The 25413-nt window shown below is 43.7% G+C and overlaps 1 protein-coding gene and 1 long non-coding RNA gene across 2 annotated transcripts in view; one reads left to right on the top strand and one right to left on the bottom strand.

Moving 5' to 3' along the window:
- camk1da (calcium/calmodulin-dependent protein kinase 1Da) overlaps nucleotides 1-25413 on the top strand; it is a 288325-nt gene that overhangs the window by 245193 nt on the left and 17719 nt on the right. The window contains exons 7-8 of the mRNA XM_059987285.1: nucleotides 6228-6340; nucleotides 14987-15065. Coding sequence (XP_059843268.1) covers nucleotides 6228-6340; nucleotides 14987-15065 — 192 coding nt within the window. The remainder of the gene's footprint in view (nucleotides 1-6227; nucleotides 6341-14986; nucleotides 15066-25413) is intronic.
- On the bottom strand, nucleotides 5252-10601 carry LOC132403701 (uncharacterized). Its single transcript, XR_009515323.1, has 2 exons — nucleotides 10524-10601; nucleotides 5252-5911 (listed from the first exon to the last, which is right to left on the bottom strand). It is a non-coding gene; the product is annotated as an uncharacterized LOC132403701 (long non-coding RNA).

Here is a 25413-nt window from a genome sequence, read left to right as displayed (position 1 = left end):
TGCATAACGGTGCTGAATCTTTGCAATAGTTCAACTAAGCTAAAAGCGCTTTGTTGATGAATTTCATTTGTACTCAGTGTCTTCTCGCTTAAGTGTCCAACAGCAATCAGCAGCATTGATGGATTCCAGTTGCCCTGATATTGTTTCTCCATGACTGCAGTCTCCTGGTGAAACCTTTCAACATGTTCAGCACTGACAGTGCCAGGATTTGCAGGAAAGTGTAAATGGGAATGCAGAAAACGAATCTTTAGTGATATGTTGTGAATATAGTGTAGTGATATATATGAATCTATAGTGATACGGTTTTGTATGCTTGAAGCATGTTGCCAACCCGCTGCACATGGTTTGGTGCCAAGAAAATCCTCAACAACATCCTTGAATGCCTTTCATGCAATTTTCTCTGGTCCCACTAGAAGTTCTTCGAATTGCCTGTCATTGATGACCTGTTTGATTTGTGGACCAACAAAAATGCCTTCCTTAATATTGGCATCAGTTATTCTGGGAAGCATCTTTCAGATATCAAAATCCTTCACCTTCCTTGTTCATCACTTCCACAATTTTTTTCATAAGCCCTGGTTCATTGTTGGGTCTGCAGGTGGCTTATGTGCCATATGTTTCTGCCCAAGTTGGATAAGTCATTGGGACCAGATGATATGTACCCTAGACTACTGTGGGAGGCAAGGGGGGAGATTGCTGAGCTTCTGACATCTTACAAAAGGTTCTAAAAATGAGGTAGTGATAGAGATCTAGAAGATTATAAGGCTAGCAGGAAGGAGCTTAAGAATGAAATTAGGAGAGTCAGAAAGGGCCATGAGAAGGCCTTGGCAGACAGGATTAAAGAAAACCCCAAGGCTTTCTACAAGTATGTGAAGAGCAAGAGAATAAGATGTGAGAGAGAATAGGACCAATCAAGTGTGACAGTGGAAAAGTGTGTATGGAATTGGAGATAGCAGAGGTACTTAATGAATACTTTTCTTCTGTATTCGCTACGGAAAAGGATCTTGGCATTGTAGGGATGGCTTACAGTGGACTGAATAGCTTGAGAATGTAAATATTAAGGAAGAGGATGTGCTGAAGCTTTTGGAAAGCATCAAGTTGGATAAGTCACTGGGACTGGATGAGATGCTACTGTGGGAGGAGAAGGAGGAGATTGCTGAGCCTCTGGTGATGATCTTTGCATCATCAATGGGGACAAGAGGGGTTCTAAAGGATTGGAGAGTTACGGATATTATTCCTTTATTCAAGAAAGAGAGTAGAGATAGCCCAGGAAATCATAGACCAGTGAGTCTTACTTCATTAGTTGGTAAGTTGATGGAGAAGATCCTGAGAGGCAGGATTTATGAACATTTGGAGAAGCATAATATGATTAGGAATAGTCAGTATGGCCTTGTCAAAGGCAGGTTGTGCCTTACGAGCCTGATTGAATTTTTTGAGGATGTGACTTGACACATTGTTGAAGGTAAAGCAGTAGATGTAGTGTATATGGATTTTAGCAAGGCATTTGATAAGGTACCCCAGGCAAGGCTTATTGAGAAAGTAAAGAGGCATGGGATCCAAGGGGACATTGCTTTGTGGATCCAGAACTGGTTTGCCCACAGAAGGCAAAGAGAGGTTGTAGATGGGTCATATTCTGCATGGAGGCCGGTGTCCAGTGGAGTGCCTCAGGGATCTGTACTGGGACCCCTACTCTTCGTGACTTTTATAAATGGCCTGGATGAGGAAGTGGAGGGATGGGTTAGTAAGTTTGCTGATGACACAAAGGTTGGGGGTGTTGTGGATAGTGTAGAGAGCTGTCAGAGGTTACAGTGGGACATTGATAGAATGCAAAACTGGGCTGAGATGTGGAATATGGAGTTCAACCCAGATAAGTGTGAGGAGGTTAATTTTGGTAGGTCAAGTATAATGGCAGAATATAGTGTTAATGGTAAGACTCTTGGCAGTGTGGAGGATCAGAGTAATCTTGGGGTCTGAGTCCATAGGACACTCAAAGCTGCTGCACAGGTTGACTCTGTGGTTAAGAAGGCATATAGTGCATTGGCCTTCATCAAACATGGGATTGAGTTTAAAGGTCGCGAGGTAATGTTCCAGCTATATAGGACCCTGGTCAGGCCCCACCTGGAGTATTGTGCTCAGTTCTGGTCGCCTCTCTACAAGAAGGATGTGGAAACCATTGAAAGGGTGCAGAGGAGATTTACAAGGATGTTGCCTGGATTGGGGAGTATGCCTTATGAGAATAGGTTGAGTGAACTCAGCCTTTTCTCTTTGGAGCGATGGAGGATGAGAGGTGACCAGATAGAGGTGTATAAGATGATGAGAGGCATTGATCGTGCGGATAGTCAGAGGCTTTTTCCCAGGGCTGAAATGGTTGCCACAAGAGGGCACAGGTTTAAGGTGCTTGGAAGTAGGTACAGAGGAGATGTCAGGGTTAAGTTTTTTTTTACGCAGAGAGTGGAGAGTACATGGAATGAGCTGTTGGCAATGGTGGTGGAGGCGGATACGATAGGGTCTTTTCAGACACTCCTGGATGGGTACATGGAGCTTAGAAAACAAGAGGGCTATGGGTAACACTATGTAATTTCTAAGGTAGGGACATGTTCGGCACAACTTTGTGTGCTGTTGGTTTTCTATGTTTCTATGAATAAAAATAGCCTGGCCCTATAACTAGGGCCCTTGAGTCCTAGCCACCACCTCATGAATCTTTTCTGTGCTCTCTCCAGTTTGATCACTCTTTCCTATAACAGGATTGCCAAAACTACACACCATACTCCAAGTGCAGCCTCACCAATGGCATATACAACTGCAACATAGTGTCCCAACCCATACACCCAGTGCCTATACTATTGCTGTCTTTCTGGACCTATTTTGCTAAGGAAGACACCAAATTACTTTGTGATTGTATGTGGTGGACAGTACCTATATGTGACTATACTGTAAGTGCTGTATATAACTAGATGTACTTCGTTTTGCATCTTGGGCCCCAGAGGAATAACATTTTGTGTATCCACATACATGTGTATGGTTGAATGACAATAAACTTGAACCTTGAACTTGAACTTGAAATGCCATTTTAATGCTTGAGAAATTTTGCAGAAGAATTACTAACCCAATATGTTCCAAAAAATACTGGGCGCCCCAGTAGCATAACAGTTCACGCAAGGGTATTACAACTCAGGGCGCCAGAGTTTGAAGTTGAATTCTGATGTCATTAGGTTGAGTTTGTACGTTCCTCCCTGTGAACAAGTTGGTTTCCTCTGGGTGTTCCAGTTTACTTCCGCAGTCCAAAAAGGTACCGGTTAGTAGGGTAATTGGTCATTGTAAAATTGTCCTGTGATTAGGCTAGGGTTAAGTAGGTGGGTTACTGGATGCTCTGCATCACAATCTTAATATTTGTCTTGCATTGGTTATGTTGTTCAGATATCTAAATTTGGTTACTTGACATTTTTCTGAGCAATAACAACATTTTTAGATCTAAATTTACTGGTTACAATGATTTCTGGTATGTGCACAATCCATAAAACTATTGTATCAATCTGGTCTTGGCCATGGAGCTGTGGTATCCAATGCCAGGTAGTGAATTAAGTGTTTATATTATTCCTATATATGGACAACTGTAGGTTAATGAGAGGAAAATAATCTTATAACATTCCAAGCTTGGATTTGTGCCTCGAACCACACAAAGAGTGGACCAATCACCTTTGATCTCTGTCTAAATTCTTGGAGTGCTTATGTGAGAATGAAACTTATTTCTTATTTTCAAAAACAAATCTTTTATAGACTTTGGAAATCCTTCGGACTCAGTGAATGAAAGGATAAAGATATTTACAATGAGACACGATAGCATAGCAGTTAGCGTAACGGTTTGCAGTGCCAACAATTCAGACTCAATTTGTCTGTGAGGAGTTTGTACGTTCTTTCCGTAACTTGTGTGTGTTTCCTCTGGGTGGTCCAGTTTCCAAAGACGGGGTAGGATAAATAAGTTGTAGGCATGCTATTTTGCCGTTGGAAACCTGGCGACACTGGCTGCCTGCAGCACATCCTCGGACTGTATATTTTGATATTCCAATGCATGTGTGTCAAATAAAACAAATTTTCATTCTTCAAATCTAATGGAATCATTGAATCATTATGGTTCAGGGGAAAACTGCTCTGCCCATTAAGTTCTCCTGTACAACAGCACATGACTCTCCCACCCACCATCCACCTTACCTAAGCCTTTCCAGATTTTATAAACCTCTATCAAGTTCTGCCTCATCCTCGTACACTCCAAAGAAAAAAGACTTAGACTGTCCATCCTCTCCCTATAACTCAGGCCTTCTAGTTCTGGCAACAACCTTGAAAACTTTTCCTGCACTCTATGTATATGATAGTTACTTCTACATTCTAGGATCTAGATTTACAGGAATGTATTTAAATTTATTGTTCTTTATTGTGTTCTTTACGTTTATTGTGATTTTTATATGTAGCATTGGATCTGGATTAACAATCATTTCGTTCTCCTTTATTCTTGTGTAATGAAGAATGACAATAAACAATCTTGAATCTAAATTCAGTATTAAATTCTTCAGTACCAAACGTTTTTGCCTGACCCCTTCCCACTCCCGCTACCTTCTTACTCTGGCTTCTTCCCCCTGCCTTTTGAGTCTCGGTGAAGGGCTTCAACTCAAGAAGTCAACCCTTTATTCCTTTCTGTACTTGCAATCTGGCAAGCTGAATTCCTCCAGCATTTTGTGTGCATTGTTCAGTACCAAATTCCTGTTTTCTCCCTGGATCTCTCGATCCCTTGTATCTTAAGAACAATGTGCATCTCTTCCTTTGAGTATATTTAATAATCTGGCATCAATTGCTTTCAGTGATAGATAGTTTTACACGTTCACTATTCTTGTAGAGTCATAAAGCACTATAGTGCAAAAACAGGTCCTTTGGCCCTTCCTGTCCATGCTGAACTATTATTCTACCTCATCTCATCAACCTGTACCTGGACCTTAGCCCTCCACAACCCATCTCTCCACGTACTTATCCAAACTTCTCTTCAATGTTGCAACTAAAGTTGCATCCGCCACTTCCAATGGCAGCGTGTTGCACAGATGCACCACCCTCTAAGTGAAGGAGTTCCCCCTCAGGTGCCCTTAAATGTTTCACTTTCCACCCTTAACCTATGACCTCTAGTTCTAATCTCACCCAAACTCAGTGGAAAAAGCCTGCTTGCATGATTATCCTATCTATAGCCCCTATCATTTGCTTAACTCTGTCGAATTATTAATTGAATTTAATAGGTACACTTAGCGTCAGAGAAATGTATACAATATACATCCTGATTTTTTTTTTCTTTGCAAATATCCGCGAAAACTGAGGAGTGCCCCAACGGATGAATGATAGTTAAATGTTAGAACCCCAAAGCACCCCCCAGCTCCCCCTCCTACACATAAGCAGCAGCAAAGCAATGACCCCACCACCAGAAAAAAGCATCGGCACACCCCCACCAAGTACTCAACGTAGTGTGTAGCAAAGCATCAATAAAGATACAGACTTGTAGTACCCCAAAGATTACTCATTCACTCAGTAATTTAACATACCACAGGCTCTCTCTCTCTCTCTCCCTAATAAGGGAAAAAGAGGTGTCTCCATTTCACAGTGAGAGGGGAGACATAACAAAACAACTGGCCGATTTATGGTGTTAAAAGTCTGTTCCGTTGCTTTTTCTGAGCTCTGTGTCCAAAGAACTCGGGTCTCTGGGCACACAGCCACAGCCAGCTCGCTGCTTCCGGTCTTCCGTGTACTCCCACAACACATCAGGCAGCGGCACCGACCTCGAATCTGCCCACCTCCAGAGCCACGAACATCCGGCACCCTGAAGGCCTGCTAGTCTTCTGGGCCGTGTCCTTGGCCTATCGAAAAGCAGCCAGTCGTGTTTCTGAAGGTGCAAGCAAAGGGGTCATCACCCTAAGCTCATTTCCTCGTTCTCCTATGCTCCAGAAAATAAAGTCACAGCCTCATCAACATTTCCCTGTAACACTGGTTCTCAAATCTGGCGACATCTTTGTAAGTTTCCTCTGTACTCCAGGAGTGAGTTTCAGGGACCTACCCACATCAAAAGCTCACTCCATTAATAGTCAGTAACCGAGTAACCAAATATGTAATTTAAACGTCTGTTTCGAAAAAGGCACTGAGGCATGATCTCCACGCGTGGTAAAGTGTTAATACCAGTGCTTCGATTTCTCTTTCTCCAGGTTATGCGGCTATCCTCCGTTCTACGATGAAAATGACTCCAGACTGTTTGAGCAGATATTGAAGGCAGAATATGAGTTTGACTGTCCTTACTGGGATGACATCTCGGACTCTGGTACGTTTGGATGTGCAATTTGTTAATTAGATCAGGTAATGAGGGTATCGCTCACCAGGTCCTGCCTGGGTCACTCTGAGTCAATGGTCTTTCTCATCAATCTGCACCAGAGCTCAAGGTTTCGGTGTTTCTACTGACGTACTAATTAGCGCTAAAACCTTTCTGTTTGTCCAGCCTTTGGGGGTTGGCTGTTATACCTCCATACACTGAATTGACTTAATGAGCCATTTGTTTCTCTTTCACCTGTTCCTTTTCCCGCCCCAAATATTTTCCTATACCCTGCCCTGTCAATCACTGACCTCATGGGCAAATTGGTTAAAAGGATCAAAAACAGCACACACTCTATGTCATTGCATGAAATACACTGTGTCTACATTGAATAGATTACTGCTGCAGAGTAAAAAACTGAAGAACAAACACGAGGAAATCTGCAGATGCTAGAAATTCAAACAACAACACACACAAAATGCTGGTGGAACACAGCAGGCCAGGCAGCATCTATAGGGAGAAGCGCTGTCGACGTTTTGGGCCGAGACCCTTCGTCAGGACTAACTGAAGAGACAGATACTAAGAGATTTGAAAGTAGTGGGGGGAGGGGGAAATGGGAAATGATAGGAGAAGACCGGAGCGGGTGGGATGAAGCTAAGAGCTGGAAAGGTGATTGGTGAAAGTGATACAGAGCTGGAGAAGGGAAAGGATCATGGGACGGGAGGCCTTGGGAGAAAGAAGAGGGGGGAGCACCAGAGGGAGATGGAGAACAGCAGAGTGATGGGCAGAGAGAGAGACAAAAACAAACAACTAAATATGTCAGGGATGGGGTAAGAAGGGGAGGAGGGGCATTAACGGAAGTTAGAGAAGTCAATGTTCATGCCATCAGGTTGGAGGCTACCCAGTGGGTATATAAGGTGTTGTTCCTTCAACCTGAGTGTGGCTTCATCTTGACAGTAGAGGAGGCCATGGATAGACATATCAGAATGGGAATGGGACATGGAGTTAAAATGTGTGGCCATTGGGAGATCCTGCTTTCTCTGGTGGACTGAGCGTAGGTGTTCAGCGAAATGATCTCCCGGTCTGCATCGGGTCTCACCAATATATAAAAGGCCACACCGGGAGCACCAGACGCAGTATACCACACCAGCCGACTCACAGGTGAAGTGTCGCCTCACCTGGAAGGACTGTCTGTGGCCCGGAACGGTGGTGAGGGAGGAAGTGTAAGGGCAGGTGTAGCACTTGTTCCGCTTACAAGGATAAGTGCCAGGAGGGAGATAGGTGGGAAGGGATGTGGGGGACGAGTGGACAAGGGAGTCGCGTAGGGAGCGATCCCTGCGGAAAGCAGAAAGGGGGGGGGGGGAAGGAAAGATGTGCTTGGTAGTGGGATCCCGTTGGAGGTGGCAGAAGTTACGGAGAATTATACGTTGGACCTGGAGGCTGGTGGGGTGGTAGGTGAGGACAAGGGGAACCCTATCCCGTGTGGGGTGGCAGGTGGATGGGGTGAGGGCAGATGTGTGGGAAATGGGAGAGATGCGTTTGAGAGCAGAGTTGATGGTGAAAGAAGGGAAGCCCCTTTGTTTAAAAAAGGAAGACATCTCCTTCATCCTGGAATGAAAAGCTGCATCCTGAGAGCAGATGTGGTGGAGATGGAGGAATTGTGAGAAGGGGATAGCATTTTTGCAAGAGACAGGGTGGGAAGAGGAATAGTCCAGGTAGCTGTGAAAGTCTGTAGGCTTATAGTAGATATCAGTAGATAAACCGTCTCCAGAGATGGAGACAGATAGATCAAGAAAGGGGAGGGAGGTGTTGGAAATGGACCAGGTAAATTTGAGGGCAGGGTGAAAGTTGGAGGCAAAGTTAATGAAGTCAACGAGCTCAGCATGCGAGCAGGAGGCAGTGCCAATGTAGTCGTCGATGTACAAACTGAACCTGGGTTGTGGAGAGGGGGCTCGTGTTCTGTAGAGTGGACCTGTGTTGTGTAAACTAGGCCTGTATTGTGTAGACTAGACTTGTGTTATGCCGACTGGGCCTGTGTTGTGTAGATTCAGCCTGGCTTGAGTAGACTCAGTCTGGCTTGATTAGACCAGGCTAGTGTTACATAAGCTGGGCCTGTATTGTGTAGACCAGGCCTGTGTAGAGTAGACGAGGCGTGCTTTGTTTTGGTTGGTTGTAGTTTGAGTAGACAGGGATCAGTACTGTGCAGCCTAGGCCTGTAATGTCAGGGCATATTTTCCCTTGAGTTGAGCTGGAGGTTGAGAGGCCGCATTGGGCGGGACGTCTTGGTGGATGAAGGCCACGTGGAAGGACTGAGTTCAAACTATCGCTCTCCTCGATGCTGATGGAGGATGATTTTGAAATTCGGAGACATATGTGATTATTGGCACGGACTGTAATTTATATTTTTCTCCTTCGGTTTTTCTGCATTTTCTTTCTTGTTGCCAGTTGGCGGGGGGCGGGGGCGGTGTGATACGCTACTCTTTTGGGTGGGATAGGGATCAGAGATTTGGGGTCTGATTTTCTTGTGGGTGTTTTTCTGTGTGAGAGATCTGTTAGATTTTCGTGTGTGAGAGTGGGGTTGGAGGTTTAATATTATTGTTGCTGGGTTTTTTTTGCACGGGGTTAGGGGTTTGATGTTTTAGCTGCAGCGTCTGGGTGGGCAACCTGTTAATTTTGGTGCAAGGAGTTGCAGAGTTTGGGGTTTGCGAGTTTTGTTTCTTTTTCTTTTTTTGTGCGGGAGGGGTTTGATGTCTTTTCTTTTGATGGCTTGCAAGGTTTCCTGTATTTCATGGCTATCTGGAGAAGATGAGTCTCAGAGTTGTATTTTGCATACACACTTTGATAGTAAAATGAACCTTTGAACCTTTTAGAAGTATGGTCAGTAATCTCACGAACTAATAGAAGTGAATTGACAGAGTAAACCTGAGATACTAACTCCCCCAGCCAGGGCGGTCACATTCCCACCATTAGAACGATGATAGAAAGAAAGTGTACACAGTGGGTCCTGAATCTCCCAACTCCTGGGCCTGTGAAAGCTCAGCATTGCGGTCAGCTCCAGTCTTCTCATTACAAGAATGTGGATGCAGAAAAGTGAACCAAAGTGCTGCCTGGATTAGAGGATATGAACTACAAGAAGAGCTTGGACAAACTGGTGTGGTTTTCATTGACAGCTAAGAGGCGACCTGATAGAAGTTTATAGAATTTTGAGAGGTATGGATGGTGTAAATAGTCAGAGATTTTATCCAAAGTATTTATGTGAACTACTAGAGGACATGCATTGATAGTGAGAGGGAAAGGTTTAAAGGAGATATGTGGAACAGATTATTTTACACGCACAGAGTGATGGCTGCCTGGAAGCAGATACAATCGTGATGTTTAAGAGGCTGTTGGACAGACACATGAATGTACAGGGAATGGAGGAGGATGGATAATGTGCAGGCAGGAGGGTTTGAGTTCTATTTGTCATCATGTTAAGAAGGTGTATGGAATGCTTACCTTCATTTTTTGGAAGAACGAGTTCAAGAACTGTGTTGCAGCTCTATAAAACTATTCTTAGAACACACTTGGAATATTGTGTTCAGCTCTGGTTACCTTATCGTAGGAAGGATGAGGAAGCTTTAGAGAGGGTGCAGAGGAGGCTTACCAGGATGCTGCCTGCATTAGAGAGAACATCTTATGAGGACAGAGTGAGCTAAGGCTACTCTCTTTGAAAAGAAGGAGGAGGAAAGGTGACTCAGCAAGATAGTAAGAGGCATTGGTAGAGTGTAAGGAGACTTTTTCCCGGGGAAGTATGGGGGGATGTCAGAGGTAAATTCTTTTACACAGAGAGTGGTGGGTGCCAGGGGTTGTGGTGGAGGCAAATACATTAGAGGCAATTAAGAAACTCTTAGTTAGAAACATAGATGATAGATGAATGGAGGGGTATGCGGGAGGGGAGGGTTAGAGTGACTTTGGAGTTGGTTAAAAGGTTGGTACAACTTCGTGGGTCAAGAGGCTTGTACTGTGCTATAGTATTCTATGTTCTGTGTTCTGCTCAGACACGGTGGGCTGAAGGGCTTGTTTCTGTATGTGCGTATGTTCTAGAATGGAGATCGACAGAATCTTGGGAATTAAGACAATTAGAGTGAGAATGGGCAGGACTGCATGTGATCTACTAGATGGATAGAGCTGGCTACAAAGGCCAATAGTCCCTTACCCTTTCTCTGGATGTTTTGGTGGTTCCTGCACTTCTGTCTGGAGCTTTCCGTGGGAAACTGTCTCTGTTGTGTCTCTGAGTTCAAACTGATGGGAGAGAGTTTCTATTTTTAAAAGCTGGGGAAGTTAATTAACCACTGGCAATTTGTCCAACTGCCAGCGAGTGGAATTCTGCGTTAACACACAAAGCAAATAAGTACCACCTCCAAACTGAAGTGGAGCAGTTGTCTGGCAAGATTCTGCACGCGCCTGAGTTTCTTAACAAAACATTTCACCAATAGTTGAGGACTTTTTGTAGTTTCCTAGACGTGTCAAGGAGAGTGGTACCATGAAAAGGGACACCAGGTTATGACCACCATGCTGTCAGGGGCAGAGGCGTAGACAGTAGGGAAGGTTTTCAACACAATGCCCCTCTCCATAGTGCTTGACACCAAGTGTCTGGTGAATGCCTTGCTCCCACTTGTTAGACCTGGATGCTCTTAAGGAGATAGCAAATAGGGCCAGGAGCTATCCACTTGGCCTTTCAAACTGGCTGCACACTTTGTTGCAATCTTCAGAGTTTATTTAGTCATTTTTATTTAAAGATAACAGTCCATCTGTGCGATCCATGAACCCTTGTACATTGTCTTGTTTTTTAATATTTTTAAGTTAGAGATGCAGCTTGGCCCATTGAGTTTTCATAGCTGAATTACATCTATGTGACTAATGAACCGACTAACCTGTACGTTAATGGAATATGGGAGGAAACTGAAGGCCACGCGGGTCACAAGGAGAATGTAGAAACTCTGTACAGACAGCAGCGGAATTTAACCTGGATCGTTGGCACTTTACAGCATTATGCTAACCACCACGTGGCTGTGTCACCCTCCCAACAGACCACATTTCTCGACCCAGCCTAACCCATTCACTCTCCCCCCTTTCTCGTCAACTCCTCCCAGATACCACCACTCATCCACACACTAGGTCCAATTGTACAACGGCCCATTAACCCAGCTTCCCACACAGAAGGCAAAAGAACGAAGGGAGATTTAATAGCAGTATCCAAAATTCTGAAGGGTAAAGATGGGATAAATGCAAGCAGGTTTTTTTTTTCACTGAGGTTGGGTGAGACCAGAGCTAGAAGTCATGGGTGAAGGTGAACGGTGAACATGAGGGTGAACTTTTCACTTGTGTGCAACGAGTTGCTACCGGAAATGATGGACACAGGTTCGATTTCAACATTTAAGAGAAGGCTGGGTAGATACATGGATGGGAGGAATATGGAGATCGATGGGAGTAGGCAGAATAATAGCTTGCCATGGACTCGATGGGCTGAAGGGCCTGTCTTTGTGCTGGAGTGTTCTATGATTCTGTAATGACTTTGGGATGTGGGAGGAAACTGCAGCTATGTGGTCACAGGGAGAATGTAGAAAATCCTACACTGACAATGCCTGAAGTCAGGATTGCTCTACCAGCTGCGCCACTCTCTTAGCAACTTCCAAACTCTCTTGATACCCACTCCACGTGGACAAAATGCGAAGTCTCACCCAGGTACCACTCATGGTAGAACCCCTTTTTTCAGAATACACAAAAAGCTGGAGGAACTTAGTGGAACAGAAGGGAAATAGAGAGTCCACGATTCAGGTTGAGAACCTTCATCTGGACTGAAAAATGAAGGGGAGGTTGGTGAGGGAAAGGGGTGGGGCAAGAGATGGCAAATGATCCAGGTGAGGAGGGGAGAGTGGGAAAAGTGACAGAGGCTGTGAGGTGGGAGGTGGAGGTGACATCGGGCTGCAAATGGTGCAATCTGAGATGAGAGGAAGGTGGAGATGGAACAAAGTGAGGGAGATGTGGAGGGCAGATGGGAACGGTGGGGGGGAGGGGACCCAGTGGGAGGAGTGTGTAGGGCTTAGGCAGATGGAGTAGGTGGGGCAGTGGGAAGAGACTTGGTGATGGGGGCCGTGGTGGCTATAGGAAGAACTGGTTAGGTCGGGGGAGAGAGAAACGGAACAGAAAGGCAGCAGGTTACCAGAACAGGAGAATTCAATGGACCTTCCACAGAGTTGTAGACTAACCATGGCGGATATGAGGTGCTATTTCTCTAGTTTGTGTTTAGCTTCACCCTTACAGTGGAGTAGGCCGAGGACAAACAAGTTGGCGTGGGACAGGAGAGGGGAACTAATATAACTGACAACCAGGAGATCAAGACTGCCGATGGAGATGAAAGCGCTGAGCGAAATGGTCACCTGGTCTCGCTCATGTAGAGGAGGTGCCATCAGGAGAATCGAATGCAATAAATGAAGGCCGGGAATTTGCTTATGTGAATGGCTGCCTCACCTGGATGAGTAGGGCCCTCGACGGTGGTGAGAGGGGTGGGGTAGGGGTTATTGGTGAACCCCTGGGTGATTGGTGAAGCAGGGAGAGGCTAAGGATGGTCAGGAGGGGAAATTGGCTTTGTGTGGGGAAGAAGGCCGCGTGTAAGCTGCCTGCAGATCCGCTCATCTAAAACATGATCAGGGATACACTTTGAACACACATCAGTGGCTCCTGAAAGGGATGTGCAAAACACTTTTAGGGAATGTAGAATCATAGAAAAGTACAGCACAGAAACAGGCCCTTCAGCCCATCTAGTCTCTGCTGAACCATTTAAACTTCTACTCCCCTTGACCTGTACCAGGACCATAGTCCTCCAAACTCCTATCCAAACTTCTCTTGAATGTTGAAATTGAGCTCGCATGCACCATTTGTGCTGCCGGCTCATTCCACATTCTCATAACCCTCTGAGTGAAGACGTTTCCCCTTAAACTCTTCACCTTTCACCCTTAACCCATGACCTCTAGCAATAGTCCCACCCAACCTTGGGGGAAAAAAGCCTGCTTGCAGTTACCCTATCTATCCATGTCCTTCATAATTTTGTATACCTCTATCAAATCTCCCCTCGATCTTCTACATTGCAAGGAATAAAGGAATAAATACTTAATCTTTCCTTATAACTCAGGTCCTTCAGACCTGTAAAACATCTTTGTAAATTGTCTTTGTATTCTTTCAACATTATTTACATCTTTCCTCTAGGTAGGTGACCAAAACTACACACATTATTTCAAATTCGGCCTCACCAATGTCTTAGACAACTTCAACGGTATAGTACAGTCCATGAAAGTGTACAGTGATCAATTTGGTCACAGTAACACATAAAAGAACGTAGAGCGTAGAATGTAAAACAATGCAGCACAGTACAGACCCTTTGGCTCACTATATTGTGCCAACCTTTTAACCTCCTGCAATATCACTCTAGTCCCTCCCTCTCACATAGTCCTGGCAGGGTGTTCCACGCTTTCAGCATTCTCTGTGTAAAAAATACTAACTCTGCCATTTCCCTGTACTTTCTTCCAATCACCCGAAAATCACCTCTCATATTAGCTACTTCCTCCCTGGTAGAAGACTCTGGCTGTCTAGTCTATCCATGCTTCTTTTCATCTTATACATCCCTTTCAAGTCATCTCTCGTCCTCTTTCTCTCCAAAGAGAAAAACACTAACTCTCTCAGCCTATCCTCATACCACACACTCTCTAATTAATGTAGCACTCTGTTAACTCTCTGCCTTTTACATCCTGAGTGAAAGCTGCTGACTGTCAACTCTATCAGATTCAAGTATTCTGACTCTTTACAACGCTAACTAACTGCATCAGAAATGACAGCATCCCTGTTATGATATTCTCTGCGGCATGATCCAGAGTTCTATTGCAGCTTCATTCTGTAAGGAGTCTCTGTACGAGGGGTGATTGATAAGTTCGTGGCCTAAGGTAGAAGGAGATGAGTTGCACAGCTCTCGTTACATGCACATGCAGTTCAACTCTTTGAGTGATTATGCAGAAAGTTTGAAGTTAAAAACTCATCGGGGTGATTGATAAGTTTGTGGCCTAAGGTAGGAGGAGGTGAGTTATTAACTTCAATCTTTCTGCAAAATCACTCAAAGAGCTGAATTGCACGTGCATGTAACGAGAGCTGCAAAACTCATCTCCTTCTACCTCAGGCCACAAACTTATCAAACACCCCTGCTGTGGACACTGTGGACCTGTATGCTCTACAACCGCTGGACTAAGTGTGTAAATGTAGGAGGGGATTATGTTGAAAAATAAATGTGCTAAGCTTTCTAAAATTGACTCCTTCTACCTAAGGCCACGAACCTATCAATCACCCCTCGTATATCCTCCCCGTGGAATGCGTGGATTTTCTTCAGGTGCTCTGGTTTCCTCCCACTGTCCAAAGGTGTACTGGGCAGGTTAATAGGTAACTGCAAATTGTCCCACAGTTAGGTTAGGGTTAATCGGGTTTGTCAGGGGTTGCTGAGGTGGTGTGGTTCGAAGGGCCAGACAGGTCTACTTGAACTTGATTTCACTAACGGCTGTATCGCCACATTAACAAATAAATCCAAGTGTCGTGTCATAGGCAAAGGACTCACTCTCATCCATAACTCTTTTTCAGCTAAAGATTTTATCAAACGCTTGATGGAAAAGGACCCAAACAAACGTTACACGTGCGAGCAAGCATTGAGGCATCCCTGGTAAGCTGGATTCCTTTTGTTTTCTAACTGATTATAATCCCTTTCTACTCCTATTTGTGTTCCCAAACTCCTTGAACTGCTGCTGACTTACCACACTGCTCAAGTAACTCTGTAAAACACCACTTCTATGCAAACCATTACACTCTGGGTTTAATCAAAGCCATCACAGCTGTCCCTCTCTCTTACTTTTCTCCTGTTCTTTTACTCTCCCTCAGTTTATCTCACCTTCTCGCTCTTTCTTTTTCTCTTTGCCTTGCTTTTTTATTCGCATCCTCTTTCCCTCTCATTTTCTCCAACTTTTATTTCTGTCTTTTTTTCCCTATTGCTATGTATCACCAGGGAAAACTGAGCACAAGAGTGGGGTTTTGCCTCATTTGTACCTGCCGTTGGTGAGATCAAGTTCAAGTTCAAGTTTATTATCATTCAATTGTAAACATTTATACAGTTAAATGAAACAATGTTCCTCTGCGATGGAGGTGCAAAACTCAGTAAATATATTACATACAGCACATAAAATAATATCCACACAAAAATATTAACAGGTCAAAAATTTCTGTAGTTGTACAAGTTGACTTAAAGTGCACATACGACATACGGTTAAATATAAATAGTGTAACAGTGCCAGTCATATAACACTACTGGCACTGTTATAAATAATGTATACTGGGTAGTAGCAGGGTGTTTTGAAGTTTCATAGCCTGGGAGGAGACTAACAGTCCTTTTCCTTATTCTGTGGTACCTCCTGCCTGACAGAAGGAGGTCAGAGAGATTATGGGATGGATGGGAGGAGTCCTTGACAATGCTGAGGGCTTTGAAGATGCAGCATTTCTTGCATATGTCTTGGGTGGGTGGGGAGGGGGTGGAGAGAGACCCCACTGATTCTCTCGGCAAGCCATACAATCCATTGAAGGATCTTGTGGTCAGATGCCTTGCAGTTCCCATACCAGACAGTGATACGGCTGGCCAGGAAACTCTTGAAGGTACTCTGGTGGAATGTGGTTAGAATGGGGGTGGGGAGGTCATGCCCGGACTATTGGATTCCTTGTTGAAGGAAGAATTATCATGCATTGGAGGAGGTTCAGAGAAGGTTGGGTTGTCTAAGTCTGATTTCTCCAAGTCTGTAGATGCTGGCCTTGCTTCTGCTCTCATTTGGGTGACTTGATTGAAGCAAAATGTTCTGAGTTACCTTGACACGTGTGTGGAGAGGACACCTTCTCCTCTGCAAGGTCCAATTACTGACTAAAAATATAGGGTCACGTATTTGTCAAAAATATGGCAAATATTTTTCTCTCAGTGAGTGGTGAGTCTTTTGAAATTCCTTCCTGAAGTGATGCTGGGATGCAGCATATTTGAAGATTTTCACGTGAGGTGGCTAGACCTTTGATAACAAGGGTGTATAAGGTCTACTTACAGATACACAGGAATTAGGAGCTAAGATTACAATCAGGTCAAAAGTTATTTAATGGCAGAACAGGTTCAAAAATCTGAAGGACCAACATTTTTTAAATTTATTTTTGTTTTTGCATATTCTTTCTCTCTCTCACACACACTTTCTCTCTCTTTCTCTCCCTCTTCCTTCCCCTCTCTCTATCTCTATCTATCTCTCTCTCCCTTGCTTTGTTTTTCTCTTTCCTTTTATCTCGGTTCTCAGAGTTCTTTTGTCTCTTTTGCTCCCCTCCTTTTTTAACTTCATTTTCTCAATCTTTCCTTCCTGTCTCTTTATTCTTTTTTCATCTGACATTCTTTTTTTTCTCTCTCTCTCTCCCCATCTCCCTCTTTCTCTTCCTTCCACGATTCCAGATAATCAGCATCTCCAGTAAATAGCAGCAAGCTTCGAATATGTTTCTGTGAAAAATGTGCAATAGCAAGGCAGTAGGGCGATGAATCTGTTCATTTGCTTGTCAAAGCATGTAAGAGGTGGGTTTTGCACAATGCATTGGTTGGATTTATGCAAAAGAAAATGCAGATTCGGAATCAGATTTATGTGAATGTGTTGCTTTGTGGCAAAGATATTAAATTATTATAAATTACAAAGTACATAAATAGTGTTTAAAAAAAGGAATAACAAGTAGTGTCCAGGGTTTAATGGACAATTTGTAAATCTGATGGTGGAGGGGAAGAAGCTGTTCATGAATTGTTGAAAGTAGACCTGTACCTCCTCCCCGATGCTAGTAATGAGAAGAGGGCATGTCACAGGCGGTGAGGTCCTTCATGGAGCATGCTGCCCTCTTCAGCCACCGCATGTTGAAGATGCTTTTGATGCTGGGGAGGAGCTGGCTGAGGCAGCAGCCCCCTGCAGCCTCTTGCCATCCTGTACAATGGAGCCTTAACATTTCAGAATCAGAATCATGTTTATATTCTCTGACATGTATTGTGAAATTTGTTGTTTTGCTGCAGCAGTACCTAAAAATTACCATAGGTTATAATAATAAATACAAAAACACGCCTCTAAGTTGCAAACAATTATTACATTTACAGCACAGGTGGAGGCCCTCCGGCCCATCATGTTTGTGGTGACAATGCAAACTAATCCCAATTTGCAGTGCATGGTTCACATCCCTGCAGCCCCTTCCTGTTCATGTATCTGTCTAAATGCCTCTTAATCTTTACCGTCTTATCTGCTTCTACCACCACCCCCAGCAGAGTGTTAAAGGCAGCCTCCTCTGTGTAAAATGCCAGCCCCACACACATCACCTTTAAAATTAAACTCCCTCATCTTAGACCTACAGCCTCCATTACTTTGAAGGAACTTTTTTGGCTTTGAAACTTCAGGATGTCCTGATGCTTCGAAGGACGCTGAAGAATTGTGTGTCCTTTCTTTAAATAAACCCTGTGGTTTGAGGGTTTGCCTTGCCCACTACAACAAGGTACATGTCAACACCTCTAAAGGCAGGAGGACATGTTTTTGTGTAGGAGATGGTCAAGTGATTATTTAGATATTTTCCATTAAAGTTTGCACTCTATGTCGTAAGGAATGTAGGGTCCACTTACAGGTTGGCATCAATGGGAAAAAGCACGTGAAGTGCTATTACCATTGAAATCAGTTTGCATAATACTCTACCTAGAATACTGCTATTGCTGGCCTCAAAACCAAATGAACTGCCTCAGCCTGAAACATCATCCGTCTATTCCATCCACAGATGCTGCCTGACCCACTGAGTTCCTCCAGAATTTTATTGTGTTGCTCCAGCCCTTTAGTTTCCCAAAGCAAATCTACAGTCAGTGGCCACTTCATTGGGTACACTTGTACACCTGCTCATTAATGCAAACATCTAATCATCCAATCATATCCCAGCAATTCAGTGTATAAAAGCATGCAGGCATGGTCAAGAGGTTTAGTTGTTGGTTAGGTCCAATATCAGAATGGGAAAGAAATGTGATCTATGTGACTTTGACTGGAACGTTGGTGCCAGACGGGGTGGTTTGAGTATCTCAGGAACTGCTGATCTCCTGGGAATTTGATACATAATAGTCTCTGGGGTTTACAGAGAATGGTACAAACAACAAATAAAATACAGGTGTCCCCTGTTTTTTGAACTTTCGCTTTACGACAACTTGCTGTTATGAAAGACCTACATTAGTACCTCTTTTCGCTAACCAAAGAGGATTTTTGCTTTTACGAGAAAAAGACGCCCGCTTTATATGTGTGTTTGCCTCAAGAAAGACTACAATGACTGTGAAACCTTGTGCGGGCAGTTGCTTGCGCATGCGTGTACGTGCTGATTTTTTTTTCCAAATCAACTTTGGCTCGCTGTCTTCCCAATTTTCATAAGTAAAACTACACCATAGATACAATATTTCTACTTTATATAAGGTGTATATTTATCATATCATTCCTGCTTTTATTATATGTTAGTGTTATTTTAGGTTTTATGTGTTATTTGGTCTGATTTGGTAGGTTATTTTTTGGGTCTGGGAACGCTTAAAAATTTTTCCTATATAAATTAGTGGTAATTGCTTCTTCGCTTTACGGCATTTCGGTCTACAAATGGTTTCAAAGGAACGCTCTACCTTTGGATTGTGGGGGAGACCTGTATCCAGTAAGCAGCAGTTCTGTGGATAAAAATTGTTGATGAGAGAGGTCAGAGGAAAATGGACAGACTGGTTCAAGCTGACAGTAACCCAAGTGACCACACGTTACAACAGTGATATGTAGATGAACATCTCTGAACATACAACATTGGATGGGCTATAGCAGCAGAAGACCATGAACACACACTCTGTGGCCTCTCTATTAGGTGCAGGAGGTATCTAATGAAGTGACCACTGAGTGTACTGCTTTAACTTCAAAGCCAAGCTCTTCACCAAAGCTTCAATTGGTAAACTGATGAATTGGTTTATTATTGTCACATGGACTGAAATACAGTATTAGTCTTGCGTATTTTTCCAACAGATAATGAATTCATTACAATAGTACATTGAGGTTGTACAATGGAAAACAATAACAGAATGCAGAATACATTTACAATTGCAGAGAAAGTGCAGTGAAAAGTCAAAGTAAAATATTTACCACATACTAGCATGAGATTCATTCTCTTGCAGGTATTTACAGGAAAATAAAGAAATTCAATGGAACTTATCAAAAAATGTACATAAACAAAGAATTACAAACAACAGAAAGACAAATTGTGCAAGTAAAAAAATAAATAATACTGAGAACATAGCAGGCAGACAATAAGCCACAAGGTCATAATGAGGGAAATTATGAAGTCAAGAGTCCATCTTATAACAGCAGGAACCAGTCAATATTCTTGCAACAGTGAGATAGAAGAAGTGCTTGAGCCTGGTGTAAGTGCTTTCAGTCCTTTGTATCTTCTACCCAATGGGAGCGAGGAGAAGAGACAATGACTGGGGTGGGTGAGTCTTTGATCATGTTGGCACAAGAACATAAGAAATAGGAGTAGGAGTAGGAGTAGGCCACCTGGCCCATCGAGCCTGCCCCGCCATTCCGTACGATCATGGCTGATCTGTCTGTAAACTCAGCTCCATCTACCTGCCTTTTCCCCATAACCCTTAATTCCCCTACTATGTAAAAACCTATCTAACTGTTTCTTAAATATATTTAGTGAAGAAGCCTCAACTGCTTCCCTGGGCAGAGAATTCCACAGATTCACCACTCTCTGGGAAAAACAGTTTCTCCTCATCTCCATCCTAAATCTTCTCCCTTGAATCTTGAGGCAATGTCCCCTAGTTCTAGTCTCACCTACCAATGGAAACAACTTTCCTACTTCTCTCTCATTCATCCCTTTCAAAATTTTGTATGTTTCTATAAGATCCCCTCTCATTCTTCTGAACTCCACAGAGTATGGTCCCAGGTGACTCAATCTCCCCTCATAGGTTAACCCCTTCATCCCTGGAATCAACCTGGTGAACCTCCTCTGCACTGCCTCCAAAGCCAGTATGTCCTTCCTCAAGTATGGAGACCAGAACTGCACACAGTACTCCAGGTACGGCCTCACCAGTACCCTGTATAGTTGCAGCATGACCTCCCTGCTCTTGAATTCAATCCCTTTAGCAATGAAGGCCAACATTCCGTTTGACTTCTTAATAACCTGTTGTACCTGCGAGTCAACTTTTTGTGATTCATGCACAAGCACTCCCAAGTCCCTCTACACAACAACATGCTGCAATCTTTCACCATTTAAATAATATTATTCCTTCCAAAGTGGATGATCTGACTTTTACCAATGTTGTATTCCATCTGCCAGACCTTGGCCCACTCACTTAACCTATCTATATCCCTCTGCAGACTCTCCACATCCTCTGTACAATTTACTTTTCCACTCAGATTAGTATCATCAGCAAATTTTGCTACGCTACACTCAGTCCCCTCTTCCAAATCATCAATGTAGATGGTAACCAGCTGCGGGCCCAGCACCGACCCCTGCGGCACCCCCCCCACTCACCACCAACTGGAGAAACACTCATTTATACCAACTCTATGCCTTCCATTGGTTAACCAAACCACTATCCATGCCAATACACTTCCTCCGACTCCATGCATCCATATCTTATTTATAACTTTCTTTTTTGGCACCTTATCAAATGCCTTCTGGAAATCCAAGTATGTGATATCCACCTGTTCCCCTCCATCCGTTGCACTCATTACATCCTTAAAGAACTCCAGTAAGTTTGTCAAACAGGACCTGCCCTTTCTGAATCCATGCTGTGTTTGTCTAATGAAAGCACTCCTTTCTAAATGCTTTGCTATTTCTTCCTTAACGACAGTTTCAAGCATTTTCTCGACTACAGATGTTAAGCTAATTGGCCTATAGTTGCCCGTCTTTTGCCTACATCCTTTTTAAAAAAGTGGTGTGACATTTGCTGTCTTCCAGTCCGCTGGGACCTGCCTAGAGTCTAGAGAGTTCTGATAAATGATTACCAACACATCTACTATAACCTCCGCCAATGCCTTCAGCACTCTGGGATGCATCCCATCCGTACCAGGGGACTTACCTACCTTTAGACCCTCTAGTTTGCTCATCACTGTCTCTTTAGTGACAGTGATTTTATTGAGGTCCTCAACTCCCATTTCATCCATAACACCCTTCTTTGGCATATTGGACGTGTCCTCCACCACGAAGACTGACACAAAATAGTCGTTCATGTATTGAGATGCAATGACATGCACTCCTTTGCACAGTTTATTTCAAAGCGACATCACAAAGCAGTAGTACAAAGGAAAAAGGAGTAACAGTTAAATATAGTGTTACCGTTATTGTGAAAGTGCAGGTAGACAGTAAGGTGCATGACAATGATGAGTCAGATTGAAAGATCAAGAGTTTAAGAGACTGTTCAAAAGTCATATGACAGTGGGATTGAAGATATCCTTGAGCCTAGTGGCATGTGCTTTCAGGTTTATGTGTCAGTGCCCAGTGGGATGGGGCAGAAGGGTGAATGTCCGGGATGTTCTATCATTCAGACCGGAATGATCCATTTCACAAGTTGCAATGCCCAAGTTTCCAGTTATTGGTGACAAGATGGCCTTTGTTCTATTTCCACTACTGCTTGCCTCATTCCTTCAAAAGTACAGGGTCCCACCACATTTAGACATTGACCAAATATGGAATTTTAGACCATAAGACCACGACATAGGAGCAGAATTAGGCTGTTGGCCCATTGGATTCGCTCTGCCATTTTGTCATGGCTGATTCATTATCTCTCTCAACCCCATTCTCCCAGTAGAATCCTCCAGTAACCTCTGACATCCTCATTAATCAAGAACCTATCAACCTCCACTTTAAATATACCCAATGATTTGGCCTGCACAGCCCCCTGCGGCAACCTGTGAATCTGTGAATTCCACAGATTCAGCACTCTCTGGCTTAAGAAGGTCCTTCTCATTTCTGTTCTAAAGGGATGCCCCACAATAGGAGACATCCTCTCCACATCCACTCTACCTAGACCTTTCAATATTCAATAGGATAAAATGAGATCCCTAGTCAGTCTTCTAAACTCCAGCAAGCACACACCTTATGTGTAACCTTTTCATTTCAGAGGTCATTCTCGTGAACCTCCTGTGGACTTCTTCCAACACCAGCACATCCTTCCATAGTTAAGGGACCCACAACTGCTCACAATACTCCAAGTGCAATCTGACCAATGCCTTATGAAGCCTCAGCATTACATCCTTGTTTTCATATTCCAGTCCACTCGAAATGAATGTTAATATTGCATTTGCCTTCCTTACTACCAATTCAACCTGCAAGTTAACCTTTAGAGGATCCTGCATGAGAACTCTGAAGTCTCTTTGCAGCTCTGATTTCTGAATTTGGTTCCCGTTATTCCATACTACATGACCATTCACTTCTCCACACTGTACTCCATTTTCCATTTCTCTGCGCATTTTTCAAATCTGTCTAGTCCTTATGCAGACTCTCTGCTTCGTAAACATTACCTGCCCTCCACCTATCTTTGTATCATCTGCAAACTTGGCCACAAATCCATGAATTCTATCATCCAAATTATTGACATGCCATATGAAAGGAAGCAGACCCAACAGCGGCCCCTGCAGAACACAACTAGTCACCGGCAGCCAACCAGAAAAGGGCCCCTCTTTGCCTCCTGCCAGTCAGCTGTACTTCTATCCATTCAAGCAGTTACTACAAGCCAGTTACACGTATCTATAGAGCACATGTGTGCGCTCTCCTGGGGCCTACACGTATGCTGATCTGACTCCACACCAGACAGCCGGTGGTGAGACTCCAGTCTGCCTTATGCCAACAGTTATCCATCCCATCGAAAGTTAATATGGAACTTTATATCAGACATTTATGTGCATGCCTGCTGAGACGATCTGGTGGGAATTTGCAGTCCATTCCGACTCCAATGAACCATGTCACAAAATGCGCCATGTTATGACTTCAGTACAGACGTAATAATGTCCTATCTTGGTTTTAGTAAGGTCCATTTGAAACCTCAGTTCCAAACTGTTTCCATGTCGAACCGTGGTAGGATTAGCATTTGAGTTCTGTTCTGGCAGAAACCAGCTGAAGGCAAGCTGTTCTACAGCAATCCACACCCTGCTGCTCCACTGTCTGGTTGTTGGTTCACTCCTAGGCCTGGAAGCATTTATATCGTTATCTGCACTTTGTCAACATAGCCTGGTCTCTCAGGTCATTAATTCTCCAGCATCAGGACCCAGGGAGCAATGAAACAGCAGTCTCCCAGTTTATAGACTAATGTAGACAGTGCTTAAATGCCTCTGTAATTAATGGATTCACAGGACTTCATCTGCACATAGGCCATAAGGACTGGTTAACAATGGCCTATGCAGCAGTTCACCCAATGTCTTTCCAGTTATTTTATTCACTGTCTCTGGAAGCTGCGGAAGTGTATTTTGCAAATACAAGAGGTAGAGAGCTAATTACCCTACACCATCAGGCTCCTGAACCAGTGTGGGTAATTCATTCTGAACTGATTCTACGACCTATGGACTCACTTTCAAGGATTCTACAACTCTTGTTCTCAGTTTTATTTATTTACTTATGTCCTTCTTTATTTATTTGTTTTTGCAGTTTGTCTTCTTTTGCACGGTGGTTGTTTGTCAGTCTTTGTGTGTAGTTTATCATTGATACGATTATATTTCTTTTTCTTTCTGTGAATGTCCCCAAGAAAGTGAATCTCAGGGTAGTACATGGTGACATCTACATACTTTAGAAATAAATTTAATTTGACTTTGACCTCATGAATAAATGCCACACTTTATTTGAGATGACGCAATACTGTCTTTGGTATCTTACAAATCGATTTGAGGCTTTGTTTACATTAATTCAGTCACAGTGGCTAGCATGGTGAACATTTCCTTAGTCCTTTACAAAGGAGAAGCAGGCCGATCAGCCCATCAGCCCTCTGCTGGCTCATAGAGTCATTCCATTACCCTCTCTTATTTTCTGTAATTTATTCCCACACATACCGCCTTCAACTCCCCTTCAGTCTCCTACAAAATAGCGCTAATTTCTAGCAGTCAGTTAACCTACCAAACTCCGCTATGGACAGTCCCATGCTTGGCTCTGAAAAGAGAAGGGTTGGGCATAGAGCTAGCAACCCCATCCTGTAAGAGCCCCGAGCCACCAGAAGCTTCAAGTATCTCATCCCTGAAAGAGGAAAGATCTTTGCCTAGAAGAGGAAGCCACAGGACTCTTCAACTATCTATCCGCCCAGGACAGAGGACTCTGACGAACTGCTTTTGACAGCCTGCACCCCATTAGGAATGATGCTCTTAAGAAAAAGGGATGGCCTACCAACCCCCACGTAATAGGATGTGGGGGGAAACCAGTGCACCTGGGTGACTCCATGCGGTTACAGGGAGAATGTGCAAACCCCATGCACAGAGAGCACCTGAGGTCAGGATCCAACCTGGGTCTCCAGAGCTGTGGGGCAGGAACTCTACCAACTGCATCACCGTGCACATCCCTTAACCCGAATCCTTCTGACTAACAGGCAAAGGTGAGGCCCATTGAGTTAAGCTGACACTTCTTTCAATGAAAAATATTACTTCCTCTCATAAAATAAGCAAGTATTTGGAAAATTATGCATGTCCCTCCATGTGTCTGTACCTTTCTCCTCCCAGACCTGGGAACAAATGAGGAAATTAAAATGTCATGAACCTTTCCTCAAGGTTCAAAGTTCAAAATATCTATACATATGCACTCAGTGGCTATTTTATTAGGTACCTCCTGTAACTAATAAAGTGGCCACCGAGTGTATGTTCATGGTCTTCTGCCGCTGTAGCCCATCCACTTCAAGGTTCGACATGATGTGTGTTCAGAGACACTTTTCCATATGTCATTGTTGCATTGCATGGCTATTTGAGTTACTGTCACCTTCCTGTCAGCTTGAACCAGTC

This window comes from Hypanus sabinus, chromosome 13, assembly GCF_030144855.1.
Source record: "Hypanus sabinus isolate sHypSab1 chromosome 13, sHypSab1.hap1, whole genome shotgun sequence".
Lineage (NCBI taxonomy): Eukaryota > Metazoa > Chordata > Chondrichthyes > Myliobatiformes > Dasyatidae > Hypanus > Hypanus sabinus.
The sequence above is the reverse complement of the archived record's forward strand: the minus strand, read 5'-3'. Positions and strand labels throughout refer to the sequence as shown.